Consider the following 27,572-nt stretch of genomic DNA (forward strand, 5'->3'; position numbering starts at 1 on the left):
CGTCGCTCTTTACCCCAGAATGCATTGCATCACAAACTGCACGCGCGAACAATGCCCCAACAAGTTGCCAGATCTTTTTGGAAACTGCACATTTAACCCTCTCTGCTGCTTAAAGTAAGTTACCGTTGACTCCTACGTGATACCGGCTGGTTATAGTGTTCACGCCTGTGTACTGTCACTTCGTAAAACACGCGTTATACACATGTCAGCACATTACGGAAGTATTGACTCTAGTTAGCCACAGCAGCAGGATGCTAACAAAGTAGCTCCAGAGGCTAGCAGCGAAACGTCGCGTAAACAAAAGGAAAACTAGCGTCGACTTAACTGTTGACAGCTATAACGTGGACTGTTAAAGATGCCACCAATATGTGGATGAACTATATATATATATATATATATATGTGTGTGTGTGTGTTTCAAAGGTGTGGTGGTCCTAGTGAGTCCAGTAAACAGTTGGCACCTCGTTAACATAATATATTTATAGCCTTCATGGAGCTGATACATTCTGCACATGTTGTCTCCACTTTCATTTTCAACCTCACAATCACGCAACATTCGTTATGTAATGTATTTAATAGGTGCATCGCGAATTCAACAATTATACTCATTGAAACTATAATGGAAGTTTTGTAACATTATGTAGAATTGAATCATATTATGTAAATCATTCCCAGTCCTTCAGGTGGGTTCATGGATAATGGGCAGCAGCACATGGGCTGTCTCCTTCTTTTCATTTTAAAGGTCATTCAGCTATTCCAAATGTTGAAGTGCATAAATTTAATTAGATTAAGTAAATGTTCTGGATCTCTCTCTTCACCTCAACGAGTCCACGTTGTTTGCTTTCACTTATTTGGTCATGATTTCCGTGTCCTCATTTAAGTGCCAGTTTGTGATCACTGAGCCTCCACTTGATCAGAATGACTTGATATCAAATCATCAAAAGTGTGACACAGAATGAGCCAAGACCAAACTTTCTGGAGGTCTCGAAAGCATGTTAAGCCGACCTAAGTGAAAATATGCTTAATAATTGTGTTACTCATATATAATATAATCACTATATCCCAATATAGTTACAATAGTATACTGATAAGATAAATACGGAGCAAGCAAAGAGCCTTAAAATGACATGAGAACCAGTAGTCAGTTCCATAGCTTTGTTTTATATTACTCAACATGCAGAATTTCATTATTTGTTGCAGTGCAGTCCAAAAGCATGATTAATGATAAGGGATGTATAACATTGTAATCTACTTTAATTTCTTCCTACATTTGTTTTGTTACCCAGTTTTTTAAGGATTCCATCTCAAAACACATATTCATTGGTTTTGTGCAGGTGGAGCTAGAGGCCAGTAATGACCACAAACCACAACTCTTCTGTCCTTAAAGGTATTGTACAGCTTCTAAGTGTAACTGCAGTTCATCCTGGTGAAATTCAGGTTGCGGGTTCAAGTTTATGACTTTGTTCAATTTGTCTGCAGATGTTGTTGCCTATGTTGATGTGTGGTCGTCAGACAAAACAGCAAATTATTCAAAACCATTCGTTCAGCAGCTGCAGGAAATGGGAGCTCAGGTGAGACCAGAGGGCACAAGACATATGTATTATATTGTCCAAATGTAACTCTATTAATTATAAAGGACATTTATTCTTTTTTTCAGGTTTCAAAAACATTCAATAAACAAGTCACACATGTGGTCTTCAACAATGGTCATCCGGCCACTTGGAGTAAAGCTAAGAAAACTGATGTGAGACTCGTCTCTGTTCTCTGGATTGGCAGGTAAGGGAGTTATTTTTTTTATTTTAATCTAATAATTCCATATCAATATTTTCGTGATTGTGCTTGTCCAATCAAAAGGTTTTTCACGTCTTGAATCGTTACTTCATTCCCTCAATGTGACTCTTGTTTGATGAAATAATGTCCAGATGTAATGACGAAGGTGTGCGTGTGGATGAGGGGTTGTATCCAGCCTTAAATGACGAGAGCAATCCTGTGTTGAAGAACAAGAAGGTGAGTCAGATGAACATGTGATGTCTATGTCGGAAAAACAGTTGAAGCAGTCTGTGTATTTCAGACTTCAAAAAACTGATTGTCAAGCTAAACATTGAACAAACTTAGGGTCGCTGATTGATGTAATTTCCTCATCTGATTAAAATATCAAAATGAGTGTCAATTGATCTTATTGGAAATGTTGACTTCAATAGGACGAATCGAGCTATTCAACTGTATTCAATTTGAGTTTATGAGCTTTTGATTTCAACCTGAACCTTATGTTGCAACAAAACCAGAAGCTCTGATATAAGCAGTAAAGCGTACCTCTATTTTATCATTCTAGGGCTCACCCACACTCCTACTTGTTGACTGAAACTTTCCTTCTTGACTTGATGTTAATATATTTCTTTCACTGCCCTTCCCTTGCCAATGAGACATCACTTCATTGGTCAGCCTTTCTTAAAAAATGAAAAGCGAATTTGCCCTTTTCAACACAATGGCCTTGAAAGTATTCAAACTTGATCAATTCACAATATTGTATTGTGTGTGATTCATCCAGCATCGCTGCATGCAGCCTAAAGATTCTCCAGAGAGGACACCTGAAAATGACAAACGCATGAAGAAAAAATTGGACAAGATGATGAAGGACCTTGCACCGAAACAACCTCTGGGTAAGAGATTGTTACACCTTCAGAAAATGTTTACTTAAGACAAAATTATGTAGTTTGTCATCTCATAATTATTTTTCCACAGTGACCGATGTGTCGCCCATCATCATCGATGAAGAGAATGGAATAGTCTACAGCCCTGCATTGAAAAGATCAAATTATATGGCACAGCGCTTGAAAGACATGAAAGAGAAGCGGGAAAACCTCTCACCCACAGGTAAGCACAACGGCAGGTGTACAGGCTAATGAATTGATCAGGCCTGTATTTAATCTCTTTTGAAAATGCCATCCTATTCACGCAAGTGTTTCTGTCTTTCAGCTTCACAAATGGTTGAATCCTGCTCACCTACCAGGCTGAAGCCTTCTCTAGGGAGCACACCAACTGTCCTCAAATTAATGTGTAAGAAAATTGTGATCTCCCTTTTACAGCTAAGTGCAAAGTGGCATTTTTATCTTTCCCAACTCCCAAGAATGGTTTCCAAATGTCTAGAGAGGGAAGTGGCAGCATCCACCTGATGCTGTATTATTCGACAATTTAAATATATACAATACTTTTAAAATGAGATGTCTAATATGACAAAAGAAGCTACATATTTCTAAATCATTAAAAAAGTCCTTACAGGCATTGTTCTCGAGTTAGCTGGCAGATAAAACAACTAAATGAAGCCAAATTAACCCACGAGTTGAAATACAAGGAGATAGCATTTCTACTTGGACTTGGCAGGTGGTTCGTATTTCTCTTAAGCTCATGAAATAATAGATAAGCAGTTAAAAATACATTAAGAAAACATGTGTAAAACAGTAGTGGTTCTGGAGACTCAAACTATGGAATACAGTTAACCAATAGAAAATGAGACAGATTGCTGTCCACAGGAAGCATCATATTTTTTAAATACATAATTTTTGGAGGCCTGGGGCATTTTACTGTTTGAAATTAACATTATAAGAGTCTGCCTGCTCGAGAGACACTAACAGTAACTAGCAGAAATGGCAACAGTATATATGGCCCTTGTTTTCGCTGACAGATCATAAGAAAAATATCGGGGTCCAATTAACTGGTTGCATGAACAAGTCTTACCTTCATTCTCTTGTTTAGTTTTGCTTTCTAGTCGGCATCAAGCCTACAATTAAATGTGTGAGCTTGTGAAGCACAAGCAGCTGCTTGTGGTTTTATGTTCTAAAGTTCAGTGAGAGCCACTGCAAGTCCAAATGCACATACAGGGAAAGAAGAACAATTCAATTTAAATGGCTGAAAACCTTTAATTATTTCTATTTTTTCCTCTACTATACAGTTGACCATTCGGATGATGATTCCAGTGCCTCTGCTGCGGAACCTGGCTGCTCACCTGATAAAGAGGAAGGGAGAACAAAAGTTGATGTAGATGATCATGGAAGTGTTGAAAAACGCCACAGGAAAGATTCTGCAACGCCCTGGCTGTCACCCTGCCGTGAAGTCCCAAAAATGATATCAAGCCCTTTGAGATGTCAGGACTTGAAGGACAAAGAGGATGAAGAGGGAACGAGACAAAAAAAGACAAGAAGCCTCTCAGTCAGAAAAGAGAGAGAGAAAAAGAAATCTGTACGTTTATTGGAAATTCCGTGCCAGGATACAAAGTCTGACAACAGCCCAAACGTTTGTAAAGAGAAAAGGCGATCACAGATAAAATCAACTAGCCCAAAACCTGAGAAGGGAAAGCAAAAAAGTAAAGCAGACAAACCGTTTACAGAGACTAAGTCCAGTATTTGTCCCAATAATGTGAATTTTTCGGGTTGTCTCTTGTCACCAGCTACGTCAGGTGGTGCTGGAGTTGGACTGTCCAAAGTAGCTGCTTCTGTCTTACAGAAAACACCCAAACGAGCCAGACTATCACTTTCTTCCTTGGTGCGATCCGTCACTGTCTCTGCTCAACCTCACAGTGTTGCATCAGTTTCGACAGATGGAGATGATAACGTGTTTGAGGACTATTTTTCCCCAGCGAACCACCAGCATAGATCTAAAAAGCCTCTCATGACGAATCTGCCTGTGGAGACGGGCATTCAGATTCCCTTTGAGTTGAACTCTGTCCCAAAGAAGAGAAAACAAAGAAGAAGTGAAAGTGTCGAGTCTGAGACCATCAGTAAAAAGAAGAGGAAGGTGGAAGAAAGTCAGAGTGGCAAAAATCCCAATCAGTGGTCTGATGCAAGCAGACACTCACAGCTAGAGGTTAAAGAATCTCTCCCTGCACTGGACAGTTCAAGTGCCAGTGCAACACTCATGGCTAAAAGGTCAAGACGCAGCACCTTACCTCTCTCAAGCGCTGGTACAACTACAAATGATGCAGTAAAACAAAGACGAGCATCTGTGCTATCAGCAGTGTTAACAGAGGATAAAGCAGTATCACAGCTGGAGAAAAGTTCTGGTGTCAGGGTCCAATCTCAAACCTTGGAAAGTGAGTAGTTAGACCACCAGAGCTTAGAGCAGACCTTAATCACAGTGAAACTATTACCGAATACATTTCCTCAATGGTTAATTATAGACTGAACTAAACTATGTAGCAATGTTTGTAATCTTACATATTGGGTTTCAAAAGGTTTACAACAATTTTTTTTTAGGGAATACCAATATTTTAATATGTACATTAATCTCTCCAGTTAATTTTCTGAGGATGAATTACATTTCTGGGTGTCACATTTTAAAGAGAAGAATAAAGAAATACATGCAGTGTGAATTAGGCCCTTTTGTCCAAAGTTTTCTGTCTCTGCGTGCTCTCTACCGAAGGCCAAACTCATAATTTAGGCCTCATAAATTTGATGTATGTGTACAGAACAATCCCTCCATTATCTAAATTGCTTATCCTTTGGAAGGTTGCAGGGTTGGGGCTAGAGCCAATCCCAGCTGACATTGGGCAGCAGGTGGGGTTCACCTTAGACAGATCGCCAGTGTATCGCAGGGTCAATATACAGAGACAAATAACTGTTCACACCTACGGTCAATTTTGAGACTAATAAACCAAATTTTTTATTTAAATAAAAATGACCATGAACAGGATAAATAGTTTGGAAACTAGATGTTTTCAGATGGAAAAGGGTGTGCAATATGTTTATCTAATTAAACCAATCTTATAAGGAAACGTAAATAGCTATGTTTTAAAACCTATCTAGATAAATAGCAGTTTTCAGTGCTGATGTAATACAAATTAGCTTGAGCTACTGATTAAAAATATTCCAATGCTCACTGAATTCCCTCGATAATTTAGGCTGAATATGTTTGACAAAATTAGAATTGATTTCTTATTAATTTGGAATAAAATTAACATTCACTTATCAGCTAGAAGTGGAGTTAACTTAATTGATTTAAAGGTGAAGTCATTTACAGTAAAATGTCGCTGTACAGGCTGATGTAAAAGACCAAGTAGCTTGAGTAAAACACACAGACACACACACACCCACCGTCTTTACACATGTGTTTCTGTTGTTTTCAAATGTAGGCAGAGGAAATGAATGTACAGTTGCAGCTGGTTCAACAGAGATCCTCTCTGAAGGTGATATCATTCACAATCAGAAGATCAGCGCGAATCTTCAGAAACTGGACAAAAAAACAAAGGTATGAAGACATGATTGTTTTAAATTGTCTAACTGAACCAAACCTCAATTTTTTTATTTTGTGTCAGTTGTGATAATTGCTTTACCACAGAAAACTGCATGTTGACGGTACATTTTTGACTGGGCAAAGAAACTGAAATTATTCTACAAAAACAGGATGTGACCAGTCAGAAGCTTTCAGATTAATTTAAGATAATACCGTGGTACGGATATCTGTAATAATACCCTATTATATATATATATATATTTACCATTGTCGCATATTTATTTCATGTAGTTGATATTGCGATTTTGATGCTACACCTTGTTCTTAGTTCTTACTTCAGAACAGCCTTTACTGAACAAGTTTATTTTCCTCCATCAAAACGACAGAGGTTAAGGGGGGGCATTTTCTCTTCACACTTTCCTCAGAAACCTGAGCTCATACTTTATATTCTTCCAACATCAATACAGCTGCAGAATATGACAAAAGTCCTAACGCTCATTCTTAAGGAGGTTTAGATTGTAAACTAAATATAAGCAGTTCTAAAGTATTTCCTCCATACAGTCATACACTTCCATAGCTGTAGGCGTTTGACGGATCTCGCTGAGAGGTTTCGTCTGGTCCTGAGGGTTTCCTGTGTTTTGCCCCTGTGATGGTGGCGTACGACTTCCTCGCTTGTGAAATGCACCTGGTGTCTGTTTTCGTTACGCTCTTAACCTCAACAAGCTGTGGCTGAACATGACGTCATGTCCCCCCTTAGGGATCTGTTTCGGGTCGACTGTATTGTAGCCTCATCACAGATGTGTTGCAGTTGTTCTCTTGTTTCTGTAAAGATTGTGATAACAGATGGATGTGTAGATATTGCTTTCCAATTGAAGAAGCATTAGTAAACACATTTGTGATGAGTTGTGGAAAGTCACACCTGCATGGCTCACTGACCTCTGACGTGCAGTTAGTCAACAATGATCAATTCCAAGTAACCTGACTCTGAGTGAGAACTGTGCAGGTTTAGTGTTTTCTGCTTCTGCTGTTGACACTGATAGAATATTTTTATTTCAATGTGAATATAGTTATTTGAATACATATATAAATAAAATTGACTCTTTTGTTAACTTTCAGCAGATTACAAATGCTCAATTATAAATGTAGAGGGGTCCCATGGTGGCCTAGTCGTCTGCAGACACACATACTGTATATAAAGATTGTGGAAAAAGTAAAGCCAAAGGGTCTTGATTGCCACCTAGTGGCTGGCTGCAGTATAGTTCATAAACCCCACCTCCTTCATGGTAGTAGATAGTACATGAACTACATTTTTTTCAGAATTCTGGTTTTATATCTGGATAGTTGTTGGAAGTGGAGATGTGTCGTCCATGTTTGCATACAGCTTATGATGAACACATACTATATGACCCAGACATCTTTGCTTGAAATCCAATACTGACTGTTATCAAATGTAATTTATCCTTGTCTCCTCACAGTTTCTATCTTTCCTCACAGATCGTCTGCATGCTGCCTGCTTGGTTTGACTGTGGTAGCAGAGCATATTTTCTCCGACATGAGCTTGTTAATGTACCCACGGAAGTCTTGAGTTGAGACAAGTGGTATTATCTGTAGCCTTGTCTCTAACTGGCTATCCCAGCTCAAAGCTCAATTTCAACCCCACTTTCTAGAGACCCAGGATCGTCATCTCTCTCCATCATTCTTTGAATAACGTAATTTCACTGGGCGCTAAAATAGTCGGCATCAGTGCCGCCAAGTCATGGGAGTGAAGAATTTCCTCCATTGTGCTCCGGGGCCCTGCAGCAGTTCACACCATCTCTTTGTCGGAAGCTCATTCTTCAATGCTTGTTTTCTTGTACCGCTGCCAGAGCATGTCCACTGCATTGGAAAAGCCAGAGTTAACTGAGCCTTAGGGAATAGATTCTCATATTTTAATTTGTATTGTTGTGAATCATTAGCAAATCTGAATATCATAACACTTTACTTTGAAAAAAAATTCTACAGGGACAGCTGAGCAGTGATGTGTTGATGGTAATCAACCCAGTGACTTCACAACTTGTTTATCAGGGTTAATGTGACTGGTGGTCAGGGGGGCTGGTGGACGGTTTTGGCATCACTGTGCAGCAGGCCTTAACCCCTGACTTACAGCCGGGGGGGCAGATATCAGAGCCTGGTAGGAAAGAGTCAGGTTGTCCTGTTTGTAACTGCTGCTCAGGTGTTTGTGTCGATGATGGCTTTCTGGGGCCAAAGTTCGTGGCAGGATGGAGCACGATCGGCAGGTTACAGATTTACAGTTTGAGTGGCTCTGAATAAGTTTTCCTCAGCTCGTAGCGATGGTGTTTGATTTCCCTTTTGGTCTGTATGAGTCATCTGTTTCGAGGGGTTATTGAAAGTACACGGTCCAAACCAGCTCACAATGCTTCCACCCAAAATAAACATAAATTGCCTTGAATTTCCAACACTGTATTATCTACTTTATATTATAGATTTGTTGTACATTGAGTGCAGAGTTTTTCTATTTTCTGTGATTTCTGCTCCACTTAAAGGTCACCAATATGCACTTCTGTCAATGCTCTATAGACTTATACAAATTCACAGAACATGTGTAATGGTTTAATTGATTTTATTTGTTGTCTTCAAACATCTAACTTTTGTAAAATGTATACATTTATCAACACAATAATAGTTGATCTAGCAAAGACAAATTGAATTTAGTAAAGAAGGATGCTTATCTCTGTCATTCATTTTTGCTTCAGGGAATGAGGACATTGGTGATGACAAGCTTGCCCTCTGAGTAAGTACCTCAAACATTTAATAGATACAAATATCACCTGTTAAATTGTTCATTTTGGATGCTTTCTACTCATCACGTCTTGTAGGAAGCAGACCACGTTAATTCAGGTGGTGAAAACACTGGGTGGCTTCATAATCGTTGACCGTGTGTGTGAGAGCACGACTCATGTTGTGTCTGGGGGTCACCGGCGGACTCTCAATATTCTGTTGGGCATAGCCCGTGGCTGCTGGATCCTTTCCTTTGAATGGGTATGTAGTCTGTATATATTTAGGAGCCATTACATATCATTCAAAGCTGATAATAAAATGTGTAATTATTTTTTGTTTGTATTGATTGTGTAGATTCTCTGGTGTTTAGAGCAAAGACATTGGATTCCAGAGGAGCCTTATGAACTATCGGACCAGTTTCCAGCAGCCCAGGTGAGTACCAGAAGTGATCCTGTAGCTTTTTCAATCAGTGCAACCAATCAGATCTATTGATATTTAGGTTTCAAGTGCCAAGCTTTGATAAACAATGCATTCAAATAAAATAATGTATACCCAAAACCGAAAAGTTTGTCATTCTCAATACAGAAAGTTTTTCCATCAACGTTATTTTTACTTCTTGTATAGAAACATATCTGTTACATTTACTCTCTTCAGTTTAATAGTAATAAATGTTTTTTTCCCCTGTTTATAAACACACTTAAAACTAATAAAGAACAGTAAATTCCAAGCGAAGGAAGTAGGCCGGAAACCAGCAAATATGTATTGACAGTCATACATTTTCAGTCTGCTTGTTTTTCCTGACGCGTCCTGTGTGAAATGTGAATGTTGCTGCTTCTTCCTGAACTCGTCATTCATGAGTCACTGTCCTCTCCTGCCACTGTGAAGGAAGACATGGGGTCTTGATGCAGACAAATGTCAGCACATTTCCTCTTCAAACCGTTTGATGGCTTTTGCTGTGACAGACAAAACATTTTCGTGTCCCAGAGGCCTTTTACCATTCCCCCACTCTTACGGACGCACTACGAATATCTTTCTTCACTTCAGAGCCTGTGCTCTGTGGAGCCGGCAGCATTCCCTTCAGCTGCTCTCAGTGTCAGTGAAAGAAACCTTGGGTCTGAAAGCTTTTTTGTTATATATTATTAGGATAATCGCGAATCAGTTTCTCAACTAATTTTCACAAAAATGTCTGTGTCAGGACATTATCAAATATATAACAACTGTTTATTGTTGCAGATCCATTTAGCCTGTTTTGACAAAGTCCTAAATAAATAGATTAGCCATAACAATAAAACCAGTTTCTTTTAAATGTTGTGGCTGAACTGTGTCTCTTGTGAGTGATCAGGAAACTACATTGAGATGCTCAGGCGAACAGAGAAAAGATCCTTAAAAGAAACAAGAAAAGCATTCGGGCGAATTTACAATTGTTATTCTATGTTTTGATATAATATTGCTGGAAAGGTTGTGGTGATGAGGCAGTTCTTTAATCACCAGAACTTACTTTGTTAAAGTATACAACAGACCTATAATAGAAAACATCTCCAGAGCTCAAGTTCCTGCTTTTTGGTTGTGTTTAATATTCAACTTTACATATAACAACTGGTAGAGCATTACAGTCAAACACTTGCAAAACCTAAAGCTAGTGTTTACTAGTGAGAAATTCAAGCTCCCTCACATTTCATAACTTCTCCCCCTAGCTAGCTTCAAAATACATTTTAAAATACATTCATTCAAATTGTCATCATGTGTGAGCATGGGGGACGGTACTGCAGAATTATATTAAAAGATTTCCTCTTAGTTTATGTGCAATGAAATCATTAACTAGCTTGCAGCAAAGAGGCTCTCTAGATCTCTTAAACAACTCTCTCTATCATATATAATAATGTTAAATATCAACCTTAAAATCTACACATAAGTTAAATAACATAGTACATACATTCTCTGCAGAAAAACAGTAAAGAGAAAAACATTTTCTGTGACATTTTAACGTTTGCACTTTATAACAATCACCTTTTGCCAGTTGTTTATCTGCATGCTGTACCATCTTCTCCTTCCTAAAATTAGTTAAACAGCTGCTTAAACTATATTAAAATCATTCAACAAATTGAATTAGGTAATGTCCCATTTTGCTCTGGTTTCAGTCCATGTTTCACAATTTTTGCAAAAGCCAAATTATTAAACATATAAACAAACACAAAAAATGTACAAAATATTTTCACGATGTGCTCTGGCTCCCTTGAGGATTTTTAATTTTTGGTTTTGTTTGTGGCCGTTTTTTTGGCCACAAATTACGGTTCAGCGGGGACCAGTGAAGTCTGCTGGTCTCATCATGATCGTGGTGGACTGCAGTGAATAGCCCGAGCCTTTCCAGTAGTACCATTTGATTCCGTTGAATCGATTTGAGTTCTGGCCTTGCTGGTAAAACATCCCATTCAAATTGGAGGGACCACAGGCATCAAACCACCAACCTGGAATCGTCAAAACAAACATAATTTTAAATGCAATGTTGTCAAAGTGGACTATGCATTCATACTGGTCTCTTTCACTCCTGACAGCTGCTAAGATCTAAATCATCTTTAAATCATCTTATGGTAACTTACATCTATACACCCTACAAATGTATTGCTTTTAAGTTTAATCATATCGTTTATAAAAAACTGAACCTTTGACATCAACAAGCTGTAAAATCTGCTGCATATTGAATGAAAACAGAACATTTTGTTTGAATTTATCAGCTGAGCAATAACAAATATGTTCTAGCTAGAATCCTGGATTTATGGAATGAATGGTGTTGAATTCATCTTTGATGCACTTGTTGTTGCAGTTAAATTGATGTCGGCATCATGGCCTCACATGACCAGCTTGTTTAATTGAAAGTGGCAGTACAATCCTCTGTTGTGTCATGGTGTCAAGGCAGACAGTTCACATTTGACACCACTGAATTGGATGTGACAGTATAATTGCTACTGCTCTTACATAGCGATGGATCGTCGACTAACAGCCCTTTTTGTTTTAGGTCCCAATGACACTCCTTAAGTTTTCATCAGTGTGTGCAGGGAAGACACTGACTTGACTGATAACTTAGTTTATGAACTATTAGGCGGTGGACTAGTGGCAGAAACTTGGACTATGGGCAGAAAAGGTCTCTGGTCTGTCTCTGGTTCGACTCCATGGAGAAACAACAAAAAGATGAACCTGGATTGATCGGTCCAAAAATCCAAGAGGATTCTCCCTACCCTGTCTAGTGCCCCTGAGCAAGGCACCTTACTCCCCCAAGATCTGCTCCCTGTGCGCCGTACATGACTGCTCACTGCTCTGTGTGTCCTTCACCAGATGGGTTAAAAGCAGAGGTTAAATTTCCCTACCTACATGAGTGTGCCTCTGCATGTCTGTGCATCTGTTTGGGACAATTACATGTATCTCAATCTTAATCTTAATCTTAATTAAAAGGCTCTGGATTTGTATTTCTGTTCAGGAGCTGTATCTGGGCTTTCATAAATATCTATCAGTTAACAGCATTCAAGAAAAATATATAATGACTGTGTGTCATAAGAATTGGGTCGTACATCATGTAATTTCACACTGTTCTCTAACATGGCTGCTAACATGTTGCTACAAGTTTATTAGGAATGCTTAATGCAATTCTGTATGGCCCTTTCAATACAGTAAATAGTCCTTTGCACAATCTGTTGTCCCCAGTAGTGAATTAAATATAGTACTCCACTGATTTAACATTGTACTTTTGTAACATTGGTCGAATCAGTGCTGCAGAACCATAGATATATTTTTTATTCTACGCTTATATAGAGTGAATGGGGTTATGGCTTATAATGTAGCTAGCCACTAGGGGTGATCAAGACCCTTTGGCTTCACTTTTGCTGGGCTTTCATGTTGTCCATCGTTATGTCCTCTGGAACCTCTATTCAAATGCAGTAGTACTCCCCAACACCTGTCAACAGACTGATGGGTAGAATTTATTTCCTCTTTAAAATGACAGTTAGCAGTTGTTTTGTTTTGAAAACCTTTGCACTGAGAGACATATCTAATACATTTGTAGCTCCCATTTACACACTGGCTTACAGCATTGATTGGAATTTGTGTTCATTCAAAACAGCCAATGTATCCTTTACACCAGGTCAATGTCAGTCAGTCACGATTGTGCATAATGTGCATATTGAGTCGCCTGTGAGAGACGCCTAATGGGAAAAAAGAGGACAGGGTTGGTGTTTTCACGCTCACTTGGCAGACCTCAATACAGAGGGAGACTAACTTCTGGCAGCCGAGTCACTTTCAAGGGAACAGAGGAGGACCTTCAAGCTCTGTTCCCAGGCTATTAATGTCAGCCATTGTAGGGGTTGAATTCCCCAATGAGTTGATCAGTGATTAACTCTAAGCTACTTGTGCTCTTTGACCAGGCCACAAAAGTACGGGAGCCCTTAAAATGCACTTGGAAGATTTAATTTTTTATTTTGGGGGGATAGTGCCAAGATAGGAGTGTGTGGGAATGTGTGGCCATCACAAATTAACGTGATTTTTTTGTTGTTGTTATTTTCCTGATGAATCAGTTATTTACAAAAACAGTGTTTCTTACCCCCTGTTGTCAGCTGCGAACATTTGCAAACACATTTGTCATTGTCTGCATCCTTTGTACTGAAATCACTTCCTGGCTGCCCGATGCTGCTTATTTTGCCGGCTGTTCCACTGTAGCCTTTAAGGTGTATCCTGTAGAATGGGAAAAGGAGAAATGAAGGAAGAGGAGGAGGAAGTTCGTGACTGCTGTTCCTCAAAAGGCAATATCCGACTTAGAGTTGTTTAGCTATAACTTCACTACTGTGCTAAAATGGGGTTTGGCATAAGGATTAAATGTCTCCTCACTTTTTGGGGGTTTATTTTGCTGATCTTGATTTTATTATCTGGTACGTTTTCACGTTTGTTTGCTACTATTTGTGTCATCTCTTTGTGAGATTTTGAAGTTGCTGAGCCAGTTCACTCTAGACCCAATTGGTCATAGTTGTGTAGACTTGAGGCATGGACTGGGTTGAATTGAGGCGTCTCAAGGTCTGTTTGTCACATCAATTGAATTGAAGCATCTCTTTCCCTCCTGAAATCAGTTTGGCTTTACAGGAGAAAAAGTTCCTGAAGGTTGTGTTGTTACTGTATGTTAGAGATTCAAAACACATTATGTATTTCCTTATTTTTCAAATACTAACCAGTTTTATTACATTTTCTGTGGGCTCATGCCAACACATCATCATCAGGCAGTCTACACTCTTACATAGCACTAACAAGAGGATCATTAATGTATTGTTCTTCTATACAGTAATAGTAGATCAACAGTTTGGACCATCTCCTGCCGTCTTTAAAAAAACAGATGCGCAGGAGATAAATATATCCACAATCTGATCCAAGGATACTCAGCATGTAACTTCTGAGTAACCTATAGAAAAGTGTAGAATTAATGTATTTCTGAGACTTGAATTTAATTCAATACGGTCTTAAAAAGCCTTAACTTAACTTATTGAACCCTGCAGAAGTCCTGCTTTGGTGATGCTCTTTGGCTGAGAACTAGCCAGTGAGAAATAGCAACAGTTTTTGGTATTTGTTCGGGATAGCCGTTATATATGCTCATGGAATTATTTTTCCTCATTAACGTCAAAATAACATAACAAATGTTTAAAACCTCACATGAGACAGATTCAATAGGGAACACTTCTCTTATATTATGACATACCTGTAATTCTGTGCTTCACCGTCAAGAGAAAACTGATCATATTGGGAAAATCCAGAGTTTCCCTCCCAGTCACTCAGCTGAATCCTCAGTTTGTACATCTGTTGACTCGTCAGTCTGGAGACAAATTCGTTTCCTAACCAGAATTCATTTGAAGGTTCTCCGAACCCCTGAAAAGATGTTAAAGAAATGTATTTAAATATTGCTGATTCCTTGCAGTAGAGAGGCATTTAGCTTTTGCCATTATTGAAACAGCAAATAAACAGAGGATCACCATGTGCTCTTCATTTCCTGGCTTTTACACATAGATATTTTTCCCTGGAATTGAGATTTTTATCCATTATAAAACTTAAAGACACAGCAAATTCAAACAAATCAAAGTCACATTCACAGGTAGATATTTAGACTAGATTTGACTTTAAATGGATTCAGATCTTTAATGATTTCTCTGCGGGGACCTGACATTGAACTTGAAATTAATTTTGGCATTGTGTCAGTCATTTCCCACTAGGCATTGGTATTGGCTTTTTTTTTTTAACTCATCCTTTTTTAATGTAGATTTTAGTCTCAATGCACAGACAAAAATATTAAATCTGCTGTGACTGAATGTGGTACTTTAAAAACAGCATTCATATGATGGAGGGCTGATGATAATCAGCTCATATCTCTGTTTTAATGGCTGCAGGCTGTCTTCTCTTCCATTAAGAGTGCCTTTAAAGCACTTTCAGTCAGTGGCCAAAACCAAATCTAGCCTCTTTCCTGTGCCACCGGACTGAAAACCCGTAGCCTAGGATATGTATTTATTAAAGGGAAGAATTTCTTCTTAATAGTTTTACCTTTTTGTACTCCTGCCACGTACGGTGAAAGTCAACACGGCCGTCGAAGCGTTTTTGTAGCACGGTCCAGCCTCCTCCTTCTGTCTCCATGTCACAAAAAGCCTTCAGACACAAGGAAAAAAAGATCTGTGGTAATTAATAATTCAAATCAAATTTTCTGAACCACAAATTCACAATGCTTGGTTCAGTTAAAACTTAAACTTTTAAGCTGAAGGGAAAAGGAGCAGAGTTAAAGTCCAAGTCTTAATCACTGAAGAGAATCTAAGGAGATCACAGGTTTAGTTTAAGCATGCACATCAACGAAAGACTCATTCAGAAAACATGTCCTCTTCGCCACTGGGATATTTAATTCTCTCTGGTTTTAATTCCACTTTAAGCTGATCCAAACTACTCTCTTAGAGTTAAGCCAGTCGGAAGCAATTAAACTGGCTCACTGTACCTTAACCTCCATCGTGGTGTTGGCTAATGTGAGCGTGTAGACTCCACTTAGGGTGTTTCCTGACTTGTAGACAGCAGCACAGTCCATGAACGTGGTTGGGGTGTCCTGCATCATGATGCTTTTGGTCTCTGCAGAAAAAACACAATTTCACTCACAGCGTTCAAGTTTCATCCAAGTTCACATCTTCCGGTGGCTAAAAGATTTATTTCCTTAGTGTCACTGTGACTGCGGCAGGATCCACTTCAGAATTCACCTGTTTCTATGTATCAACCCTCCACATATGCCTTCACAAAGATTCAAGAAACTTTGTGAAGATATAGCCTTCTTGGCAGAGGTAATAAAATGAATGCAGTGATAAATATCATATCGAAACAGGTAAATGTCTACCATGGCTTTGTCCAAAAACTCTGAGCAGTTGGCAGATAATCAGACCAGAGACTAAACAGAATTTAGAGGCTGTGCCCACAGCCAAGCTAACAAGCTGCTGGATATAGCTTGATATTCAATGGAAAAATACGGAGGTGGCTTCATTTTACCATTAACTCTGCACCAGAAATTCATTAAGCATATTTCTCTAAATTCCATTATACTGTGTCTTACCCTCAGTTATTCCAGTGGTTACAGCAGTCTCAGCCCACAAGTCAAGACTGTGGTTGCACTGAGGTGATTTTAAGTTAACAACCTTTAGTTAGGTGGTGACTCACCTCGAGCTGAGCCCACAGCTATGCTGTGAATGAGGTTGTTGAGGCTGTCCAGCAGCTCCTGCTGCTGATGCTGCAGGACGCTGTTGTTGGAGGAGACTTTGAGCAGCTGTTTCTCCAGCTCGCCTATGATGGCGGTCTGCCTTAGTATCAGGGTCTGGAGCTGCTCCTTTTCCTCTCTGACCATCTTCAGCTCCACCTGCCTCTGCTCCTCTATCTCCCCCACCTTCTTCTCCAGGATGCTAAGGAGTCACAGATAAATTCAATAGTGAGCTTTGCTCCTTGTTTTGTCCAACACTTTACTGTTAGTGAGGCGGAAGTGAGTGAGTCCTCACCTGTTTTTGTTGTTCAGTTTGTTGATTTCATTTGTTTGGACAATAAGTTGTTTTTCCAACTTGTTGGTTGACAAGGAGTTTTCAAGAAGTTTCCGCTCAAGTCGCGTTGTATGATGAATTACCTGCAAATAAAAGAAGCACCATTTCAGCTCTGTCCCTGAGATACCTTCCGCTATTCTGTAGAATTGTACGCATATCACACCGACACTACAACTGCAAACCTGCTGTTTTCTGATAGAAGAATACTTAAATTAGAGATTATATTGTTTGGTTTATGATAAAACGTTAAAGAACGTTAAAAAAACATGTAACCTAAAGGAAAGTAAACAAATGCATAATGTTAAATGACATAATAAACCTCAGATTGTTTGTCTGATCAACAGGCAGCTTGTCCTTTGCCCCCATTTTATTACTTCCAAAGTGAAAAAAACAGTCAATTGCAAAATGGAAAAGCTTGACAGGAAAGAGCAACTAAATTCCGATACAGCAGAAGTACCTGAACCTGAACAATCCACAGATGTATTGAACTAAACTCTGGGGTTGGGGACCTTGCCTCTAATTTCCCATTTTATAGGAACTGAACTCAGCAAAAAGCAGGTTGTTTACATGGATCCCAGCTATTCGTCTCCAATGGAGCTGTTGATGTCTTTGAACAGACGGATGTGTGATTGTGACAAACTGATAGACCCTTTCTGTGGGAATACGAGTGGGCTAATAACAGGAAATGCTGTACAGTTGGCTCACATAAGGTCATTGACGTGTAGCCACAATAATAAACTGACGCAAGCATGCCTGTTTTCACCCCTGCTTATTTTTTTAACACTCTGAAGCCACATTATTTAATGTACTGAACCACAGAGCTCGCAGTGTAACCAACACATTGTTCTGCTGAGAAATCTGTTGTGCTTGTATGTTGACAGGTGCAACGGGTTAGACTTTCTTAATGTTGTACTGCACAGTGTGACAGTGTGTTTTTCTGAACGTTACATTTCTGAAAGCTCAACCTCACCTGTGCTTCCACGTGGGTCAGTTTCCTCGTTTGCTCGGCGGTTTGACTCAGCAGGTTTGTTCCAATTTCTATCATCGTAGCTGTGTGGTTGTGGACGGCACTCTGTTGGATTTGGACCATGTCCTGTTTCATGCTGTCCTGTATGTAGTTCTCTAACTGCAACACAGAGGAAAGAAAAATGCCCTTTTAAACCATTTCTGTTAGTATCTTTAAGAAATGGTTTTGTTTGTACAATGCTGCATCGAAATCAAAGGGAAGTTCACCGATTGACAACTAGGAGCTGCTCGCTATAAAATATTTGGACAAGGAGCGGGTCTGTTTCTTGGAGCAGACGTGCTTTGCAGTTATTGAGAGAAATTGTGCTTGTTCTCTTGTTGGTTCAGAAACTTACAATCATTTTGTGGTTTTCGTTTTGTCAAAGAGTCACTGAAAATGAGTTGCCCCATTCTACATTAAAACTCACACTTTATCATACTACGACCTCAAAACAACTTGTGAGAATTGTGTAAATTTCACTTTGTTGGCATATTTTGTATATTGGTACATGTTAAAATGAATTTAACAGCCCATTTTTGGAATCAGTTGCTGATGCAGTACTAGAGTGAAATAATGGAACAGAAATACATAATTGAAGCAGAGCCACGTCAAGATATGTTCAAGTTTAGATGATATTATTCACTTTGTAATAATAGCAACGTAATGAATTAATTGAATAATACAGTCTTGAGATTATATAAAATAATCCAAATCCAGTGTTGTAGTTAACCAGTTAAAAAAAAGATATTTGCACCAGGCTTATGTTTCATTAAACCAATCGGAGTGTCATCTCCGAGTCCCTTTAAAACTCAGGTGCACCTCAGTGGTTTCATATGAGAATGTTAGATTAGCCAGGTACTCAGAGTGAACGCTTCACTGTAGAGGACATTTCTCTAATTTTGCACAGGAGAAGACCATATGTGTGTAACAAGCGGAGTGTGTGTTGTGCACCCGCCAATAGGTGGTACTCTCTTTGAATTGAATGGTGAATGCAGGTTTTTGTTGATGTAAAGCGATGCAATGCACCAACACGGCATCTGACCACACCTAATTTTTAGACCAACACGTCCATGAGCACTAGTGCAGTTGTTATTAAAGCAATGTGGGGGCTGCACAGGGAAAATTTCAACTGCATCATACTTGAACTAACAGATACAGTTGTGTCACGAATGGTGCCGCTTTGCACTGGTTGTTAGATTGGTCAATAAGTGATCTGACTTCTCATATCAAATATTAAACCTCTGATTCATAGTGATGATACAATGGCATCGAGAAGGGGAAGCTGTCAGCGTGTCAGTGTTTCATCTTTACAAGATTTGCTCTTATCTACCTTCCAGTATCGCCGGATTTAGACCAAGACCAATCATTAAGTTATTTCCTGCACGGTGTTCCTGAGTGGCAATCAGGTCACACGTCTCGTAAACAGGATGGAAGTGTTGAGTGAGGAGTTACATCCTTCATGACAGTGTGACTTGTGTACAGCCGGGGACCAGCGTCAGTAAAATATCTTTGTCATCTGCCGCACGTTATTTACTCATCACTCAGTAATGAAAAGTCCAAACAGACCAATTTATTATTATTATTTTTCTAATGGCAAATACAACTAGCGGCTGCAATCAGTGCTGATTTTGTTTGTCTTCCTTTCCTGGTGTCCAGTGTGTTTATGCTTTTGAATGCAGACATGGACGTGTGTTAGGTGGAAGGATTTAATTTGAACTGTCGGCAGGATGTCCCATTGACAGTCCGTGATCTAATCAGTTGTTTACTCCGCGTGTCTCAAAGGCGTCAGAGAGGAATGACTAAGTTCCTCATTCCCCCTCCTTCCTCTGTCGTCTGTATTCGGATGTTTTTTAAATAAGCAAACCTCACCTGGAGGGATGGGCTGGGGCCAGGAAAGAAATTATTCATCTTTGGTGCAGAGGCAGGAATTCTCTCTCTCTCTCTTCTTAACATTGAAATAATTCTTAAACATTTCTCAGTACTCGCGAAATAATGATTGAATCTTGAATATAAAACATATACAGGTATGATTGCTTGGGCTTGGTGGAGGTGTGTGCTCTACTTAGGTGTTGAATTAGCTTAGTCTGTGATGTAAGATATTGATTGAGCGTCTCACTTCTTTATAACTCAACAGGTTTTCCCAGTGGGTAAATATATTACGGCCATAACACACTATCGACCTTTACAGTGTCTATGCTTCCTCTCTGGAGCCACAGTAAAGTACATTATTAATAAATAGATACTTTCTAAGAATATGTATAATTACATTATGTTTATTGGATATTCTGTTTTATGGCAAAATTTCAAAATCATCAGTCTAAACACCTTAGCTGTGATAAATTTTTTCTTGTGCCATATTTAATATCTGAAGTGCAAATTGATTTTATGAAGTCACATCACATAACAAAGAAGAAACTTGAGTCCGCCTGGATTTACACCAAATGATTTGAGACGGATCAAGCTCGTAAGTTCAGATGATAGCCGCACATTATGAATCATCACCGCTTCTTTCAATGTGACATTTACATAACCTGTTCCTGTATCAGATGTGCTGTTGGGCCTTTTTAAATCTTCACTGGTTTGGTGGTGAATTGGCCTTCGATTTCTGAGGCAGCATGTCAAAGTTTTTGTCAGAATGAGCGTCGCCACTGAGGAGCAGGAACATCAAAGACGATGCCCCCTGAGCTCCCCCGTGGAACAGATCTGAGCCCGTTTATGTTCCGAGATTGAGAATTGTGTAATCGAGCTGTGGGACACTCTTGTCTTGTCTGGCTGGGCTTGTAAAGCTCTGATCATTAATGGCACTCTGAAGTGGGGGTGAAGAGTGGGAGCGGGAAAAGAAGCAGTTCACTTATGTCTCCCTCAAGTAAATAGCTCAGCAAGCTGAAAGGAAAAGCATGCATCGCTCATGTGGACACCTGTGAGGAGGTTTTGTTCATTTCTTGTCCATTATATCCTTTTGTACTCAAACCTTTTCATGTTTATTTCCACCTTTGCTTCCACAAAATAGATTCCCTAAGAATCTTGTGGTCTTAGAAAGAGCTTTTTCCCCCTCTTTTTTTAATAAACTGCCAAACTAGTTCTTCTCGACATAAAACTTTTTAGAAGTGGAGCATTTTTATCAGTTTTGTAGGACTGGTCAAGGGTAACTCGTGTCAGCATGGTAGTTAACATGGAGCTGGTGATTTAGTATGACATTCTGCATATTGTTTTTTCAAATCAGACTGACCAAAATACATTCGGGAAGAAGTTTTGAGCTTTAATCATTTGTTTTTGTAAATTTGTACGTAAATGATTACGGCTGTGGCAATGAAGCAGCATTAATATAAATTTCATCAATAATAATATAACAAAGGCTCAATTAATAGATCAATATATTGTTCATGCATTGTGTTAGCACAGTAAGGAGTTATAACATATTATTAATCTATTTCAGATGTTGCTAAATGTTTTGCGGTTTATGTAGTGTTGAAGAGTTTAAAACCACAACCTTCACTCAGGAGCAAAAATCTGTCTTTAAACTTAACAGAAATAACAGTAGGACATTTATCGTGATATTTATTGATATTGACAATTTTTTCTGTCAACATCGTCCAGCCCATCGTCCTGTCAACAGTTTAAAAGTTGTTCCTGAATGTTTGCAAGTCAGAATAAACAAGTCTTGAATGTTAAAATCTGTCTTCTCCAGCTGCAGAAGTCATTTAGTAAACATCAGGCATGTTTATCCAAGTTGTGTGATCCAGTTGTTTAATTTACACTGAAAAGTTGTTTAACACCTGCATGGAGGCTCTTTCAGCTCTTCACTCAGAGTTTGTTGCATTGACTAAATATCATGGCTATGAATGAACTTTACCTTGAGCAGCCACTGTGTGTTGTTCTCCATGGAGATCTCCAGCTGCTCCAGCCTCTGAGCCGACTCGTCGTTGTCCACTGGTCCGTCCTTTTGCACTGGGAAGTTGTAGCTGTCGGCCTGGGTCTGACAGTTCTCCTGCTCCGGCAGCAGAAAGGTGTAGCTGCACGGCCCGTTCTGGATCTGATACTGTCTCTTACCAGCAGCACTGTATCCTGTCCCCAGACCAAGGCAGAAACTTACTACTAGTAGGTCAACATGCAGCATCTTCATAGTATGGTACTCTTACCTAAGAATATACTCAGTAAAATTATAACTTTTAAATTTTCAAGTTCTAACTCAAACTTCTCTCAATGAACGTGCGTCGGCCTCCAAGTGTAAACAGTTCTCTTGAGGTTCTACGGATTCCTTTTAATAGCTTGCGGTGGTAGGAGGAGAAAGAGCCATCAGGAATTAGAGGTAGTGTTTGGTTCTTAGGTCACCGGTGCCAGACTGCATGTGCTCGCCTTTCATCAAGCCCCCAGCCACTTGTTTGAGCAGCCCATGGCCCATTCTGATTAGCTAACTGTGTTTTTCAACCACTCCCCCACTCACTGTGGCCAGTCACTGTGAAGAGCAGTGAAGTGTAGATTCCTTTCAGTACACACAACACAGGAGCAGATGCACAGTCTACACATCTCTCACTATATCCTCTACAAAACCTTTTTTTCCCGCTGTAGTTGGAACAGCTCTTCAGGATGCAGCTGTCCACCTTCAGGACACTGTGGTAGTAGCAGTGTCCATCCCATTCATTGAAGAATGTTTCCCGGCCTACGACAAATACTCAAGCATCTTTGAACACAAGAGTCAAAGGAAGAACCCTTTGTTTAATGATGTTATTGACGCTTTCTTTTTATACTACATACTTTGCTCTTTTAAGATGTTTAATTTATATTAAAGGCAAAATAATAAAATAAATGTGAGCAAAAAAATTAATATATAAGGTTTGTTTCAATAATAATGGGATCAAACAATCCAAATGTGATGGTCTTAATGGTAAAAACTAAGTTGGTTGTTATCTGACATCAAAGTTGTCACAGCTTTTATATTTGCATCTGGTTCATGGTTGATTTATGCAATTTAAACTTAATTGTACATGGCAGATCTCTGACTAAAGCCCCCTTTCCTACTGGTCAAACTAGAAAGGTAATAGGGAAGAAGTTTATTTTCTTTTACACCAAAATGATCATGTATACGTTTTTAAATGGCGTTTAAACCTGTGAAAAAAGTGGATTGACTAATTTCCCGTGGCCGATAGAGGAGTTTGCCTTTTTGTTTTTGTCATGTTTGACGTCACAAATGCGCAGAAAACTTACCTAGCTAGGTCAGGGGAGGGAATTTCGATTGCAGCCAAAAGGCAGATGTTAGTGCGTTATTTTGATTATAGGAAAGAGGACATTTAACAAATGTTTTTTGAGCCGTTACCTTGTAATATCATAACCAAATAAAAGCTTCACACAGAAAAAACACACAAAAGTGAATGTAAACCAGGATGTTTTCTGCTTTATTAAAATTCAGCATTGACATTTGTCCGTTTCAGCTGTTAAAGAGACTAGTGTTTCTAGTCTTCCTCTCCGAACAACAACATTTTCAGTAGAAAATACTTTTGAAAATGAATCACCCCTGGGTTTATAGAAGGAGTGTGGCTCCCAACAACACATAATGGCACAGACTTATCCAACCTTTACCTTGTTAAAATGACGAACCTGCAGGACACAAGTCGAAAGTTTTCTAGCCTTTTTACTGGAAAGTGCCTCTAAAACAGACTCTCAGTCATACCTCCAGCAGCTTTACTCTTAAATTAAAAAGACAAACAGGCTGCTGTCCATCTCCGCTATATTATAATAGACACATTTATGTCATGTGCCGAATACTCATTTGAACTTAACTTCACCACATTGTCAACCGCATCATATTTTATTCTTTGACAGGAAAGCCTCAGATTTGTCCTCTGCAGTGGGATAGAAATACCATAACAGAATTGTAGGAAGTAGGCTGATGTAATACTTACTGTATATGGGAAATGCAACATATTTGAGGCGCATTACCACAGAGGAAGCACACGTCATCATTTCAATAACACATTTTCAGGTGTTTGTCCTGATTAACTTGAACAGTAGATTCGTGCACAGCAGCTCTTGTGTTTCAATTTGTTTTAGGGTTGTTGAAAACAAGTCTCTGGGCCACCAGATAAACCACTAGATTTAATTATTTGTTTATCCTGTGACTTCTGCTGAGCTGTTGAGCACAAACTGAATTTCATTATGCAGAGCTGTTAGGCTTTATTTATCCATATCTGGTGTTGGATATTAGGCTGAACCTTCTGTCCACCCTATCAGTAGACTCACCAGCGTGCATAACCAGACGAACGCTCATGCACTCACCATTAGTGGCTGCAGAGATATTGATTTGGCTGCTGGAGTAAGGAGGGGGGATTTCCCATGTGAAACATTTATAAATTGTTGCTGGCAAAATAAAAAAGCATCTCATTTAAGCTGAGACAATCTCAAGAGTGTTTTTCAGAGGAAGCTCTTCACCACCTGTATCTCCGCTCGCTTACAGTTCATTTTTATATGATCCAGATCACATTTTCATTGATTTCTCAGAGACTAATTCATGGATCTTGATAGGAAAAACTCAGGCATGTTTAGGAGAGTGAATTAGGGTAACGTTGATTCTTGGGGGAGGTATGAACTCTCTTCTGGCCTTTCTGGTCTACATATGAAGTTAAATACATGCAAAGGCAAGCTGCTGGTGATAGAGGACCCCTGTCTATGCCTGTAAGATCATTTACAGAAATCTTGACCTAAATGGTTAATATGATGACATATTGATTGTGCCACTTTAACAGTCTTCACTGTGTTATTAACAGAAGTAGTGTGAGAATATTAGCGTGATAATAAACAGGTAGTAGAAGCTACTTGACCACACATTATAAACAACATCATATATTTATCCAACTACTTTAATTCAAATCTCCAAGGCTTAATATGGAGTTCTTAGCAGTGGAATACTCAACATCTGCTGTTTATGTATTTTACTTTTTGTTTATCTCCCTTCTGTTTTCCCTCTTGTGTTATTCCCTGTTTTTTAAAAACCTTTTTCCTCACAAAGTACACGTGACATATAGTCTTCAATCATTCCCTTTTAAAGAGGACAATGTGGGTTAATGTTAACCTGACCTTGTCTCTGAACCCTCCCGAACAATCCCCGATTATTGAGGTGAAGTGAAAACTGTGTGAACATTGACAAAAGACGAAAAGCCTCAAAGCTCATTTCCTGGCATTCAACTTAAGAGGAGGGCAGATTGGTTCCCTTGAGTTTAGCTACTGACCCCAGCAGATTACCGACCGGGCCTGTGGTGAAAGTGTCACGCAGCAAAACCAACAAGAAACAGAACCACACAGAGAGAGATGAAGATACTCGTTTAACAGTGTGGGCATAATATGATATTGTAGCTCATCGGAGAGAAAGCAGTTGTCTAAGTTAATGTGATTCGCATAAAATAATTACTTTTTTCAACTTAGCAGAAAATGTATCCTGTGTCAGTTTAAATCAGTTTATTCAGCCATAAACATTTCTAAATGATCAATTCTCTAAATGATCAAATATGAATTAGTTTAGGTTTCACCTGCAGCGTGGACTTTTCAGTATTTACTCATATTAACAATAGTTTTTCTTCAAATTGCTTTTCATGGCACATTTTTCCTGTTTCTCAGGTTCCTCACAGTGACATTCAGCTTCTGCTGTATCACCAGCAGCCACCTTCAGGCCACTTTCAGTACTGAATCAAGATTTCACAGTTATGACTTCTATGATTTTAAAATGAGGTTCTTAAGGGGAAAGGTAGAATATTTTTTATTCCCTAATCTCAGTTTCAGCTCCTGCCCCCAAAAATGTAAAATCAAGTCGTCGTTAGAAATATTGATATTGTGTTATGATGTTATTAGAGTTATTAATAAAATGTTGATAATACTACAGTAATAGTAGCAGTACAAATAAAACACTTGATCGATTATTAATAATTAATAATAGTAATAGTATTGAGTAGCTTGTGCAGCTCTGGAGTCACAGATACCTGCAGAGGAAGGACATTGAGGAAGAAACTCTGACAACCATTAATATCTCGGTTGTTTAACCATCAGTTTCTCCTCAGATCTGTCGTCTCCAAAGGCACCTGTCTGCCGGGGAGCACCAGCAGGACCTGTTCCAAGATCAGCCGACTATGTTTGTGTCCCAGTACTCCCAGCCGCCCACTCAGTGTCTGATGGAGCTGATCCAGCTCTGTGGAGGAACAGTGTGTAAAACTATGCGGCAGGCGGGTATCTGCATAGGGAGGTACAACGGCAGGAGACCAAAGGGAAGCAGGATCCTGTCGGAGCAGTGGGTGCTGGGTAAGATATGTCCTGCTTATTTATCCGTGTTCAATGCTAAACTCCTTTATCGTGTCACTAATATACGTTTCTGTCATGTTTTTGTGATTTCATTTTCAGACAGTATCACACGTCTGAAGCAGCTGTCATATGATAACTACGATTTGGAGTGAAAGCTGTATAATATTTGTTATGGCTGTGATGTTTAGTTTATTGAATTTAATTCTGAACGGTGCCTCACATCACACACACCCTCACGTTCAACCTTCAAGTTTCTCTCATGCAACTTTATCGTATTGTTTAGTCTTTGAGGCTTTTTCCCAAATTCTCTCACCTATTCTATTTTCAAAGACTTTGAGTCTATGTTGCCATGGTGACCTATTACTTGTAAGGACTATCAACCATTCAACATGTTACTGTGAATCTAGATTAACATTCTGCAGGTCGATCTTCTATTGTATGAATTGTGCAACAACTGAAACATAAGATTGAGAGTGTGATTTTAAAAATACTTTCTGAGCCAGTTCAATACTTGAATGGAGATAAAGGATACTGTATCTTTAATGAAATCTTTATATACGTGTTTTATGTTGTTCGTGTTAATAAATGTTTTTTTAACTTTTGATTTTAAACATTGGTTTTTCTTATACTCTTCAAGTTGATAGATTTACAAGTGTAGACAGCCTCACAATCAAAACATATTTTTATTTAGTTTTATATCGGTTTTTTTATATTTTTTTAAATTATGATTTTGATTTAATGTTTGTGTAAAATGTTTGGAGTCAGTTCTCCCCATAAAATAAACAATTATGTCAATATTTTACTCTTAAGTCAGCAAAAAATGACGAATGTCGTTGTGGCTACACCCTTTATCTCCCTACCTTTAGTCCAAAAATAATTAAATCATGTCCGATGCATCAGATTGAATACATTTTTTTACACAAAATTTCATCAAATTGAATTCATGAAGATACTATTTTTTATTTAATTTTAACTCCCATCGTTGTTTTTGGGGATATATTTGTTGAGTCATCAGGAATCACAGATTGTAGGTATATTTTTCTTCCAGGCCTTTTATTTAGATCATGTCATTTTTCATCCTTCAAACTTCATACCTAACTAAGCCTTGACAAAAAATTAAAAGGTAAAAATATATTCAAAAAGTTATTCCAAACAAATCTGCTTAAGCAATCATACTTGACTGACTCAAACAAATATTTTCTTATT

The 27,572-nt window shown here is 38.8% G+C and overlaps 2 protein-coding genes across 3 annotated transcripts; one reads left to right on the top strand and one right to left on the bottom strand.

Moving 5' to 3' along the window:
- Window positions 1–26,965, top strand: mcph1 (microcephalin 1). Of its 2 annotated transcripts, none has more exons than XR_009923962.1 (15): window positions 1–114; window positions 1,334–1,386; window positions 1,479–1,570; window positions 1,657–1,775; window positions 1,922–2,006; window positions 2,548–2,659; window positions 2,742–2,873; window positions 2,976–3,056; window positions 3,949–5,085; window positions 6,124–6,239; window positions 8,978–9,015; window positions 9,101–9,263; window positions 9,357–9,434; window positions 26,118–26,366; window positions 26,466–26,965. XR_009923962.1 is itself a non-coding variant. In XM_062401618.1 (15 exons), the coding sequence occupies exons 2-15, from the start codon at window positions 1,353–1,355 to the stop codon at window positions 26,516–26,518; spliced, it is 2,478 nt and encodes an 825-aa protein (XP_062257602.1). In that variant the 5' UTR covers window positions 1–114; window positions 1,334–1,352; the 3' UTR covers window positions 26,519–26,964. The 2 variants fall into 2 exon arrangements, 1 of the variants encoding a protein (XP_062257602.1); XM_062401618.1 differs by having other exon boundaries at window positions 26,129–26,366; window positions 26,466–26,964.
- On the bottom strand, window positions 10,561–22,449 carry angpt2a (angiopoietin 2a). The gene is made up of 9 exons (XM_062401768.1): window positions 21,937–22,449; window positions 18,048–18,203; window positions 17,039–17,160; window positions 16,707–16,945; window positions 16,003–16,130; window positions 15,564–15,665; window positions 14,731–14,897; window positions 13,591–13,721; window positions 10,561–11,467 (listed from the first exon to the last, which is right to left on the bottom strand). Exons 1-9 carry the CDS (start codon window positions 22,204–22,206, stop codon window positions 11,295–11,297), a joined length of 1,488 nt encoding a protein of 495 aa, XP_062257752.1. The 5' UTR covers window positions 22,207–22,449; the 3' UTR covers window positions 10,561–11,294.
- Window positions 26,966–27,572: the final 607 nt, after the last annotated feature.

The sequence above is a fragment of the Platichthys flesus genome, chromosome 12 (genome assembly GCF_949316205.1).
Source record: "Platichthys flesus chromosome 12, fPlaFle2.1, whole genome shotgun sequence".
NCBI classification, from domain to species: Eukaryota; Metazoa; Chordata; class Actinopteri; order Pleuronectiformes; family Pleuronectidae; genus Platichthys; species Platichthys flesus.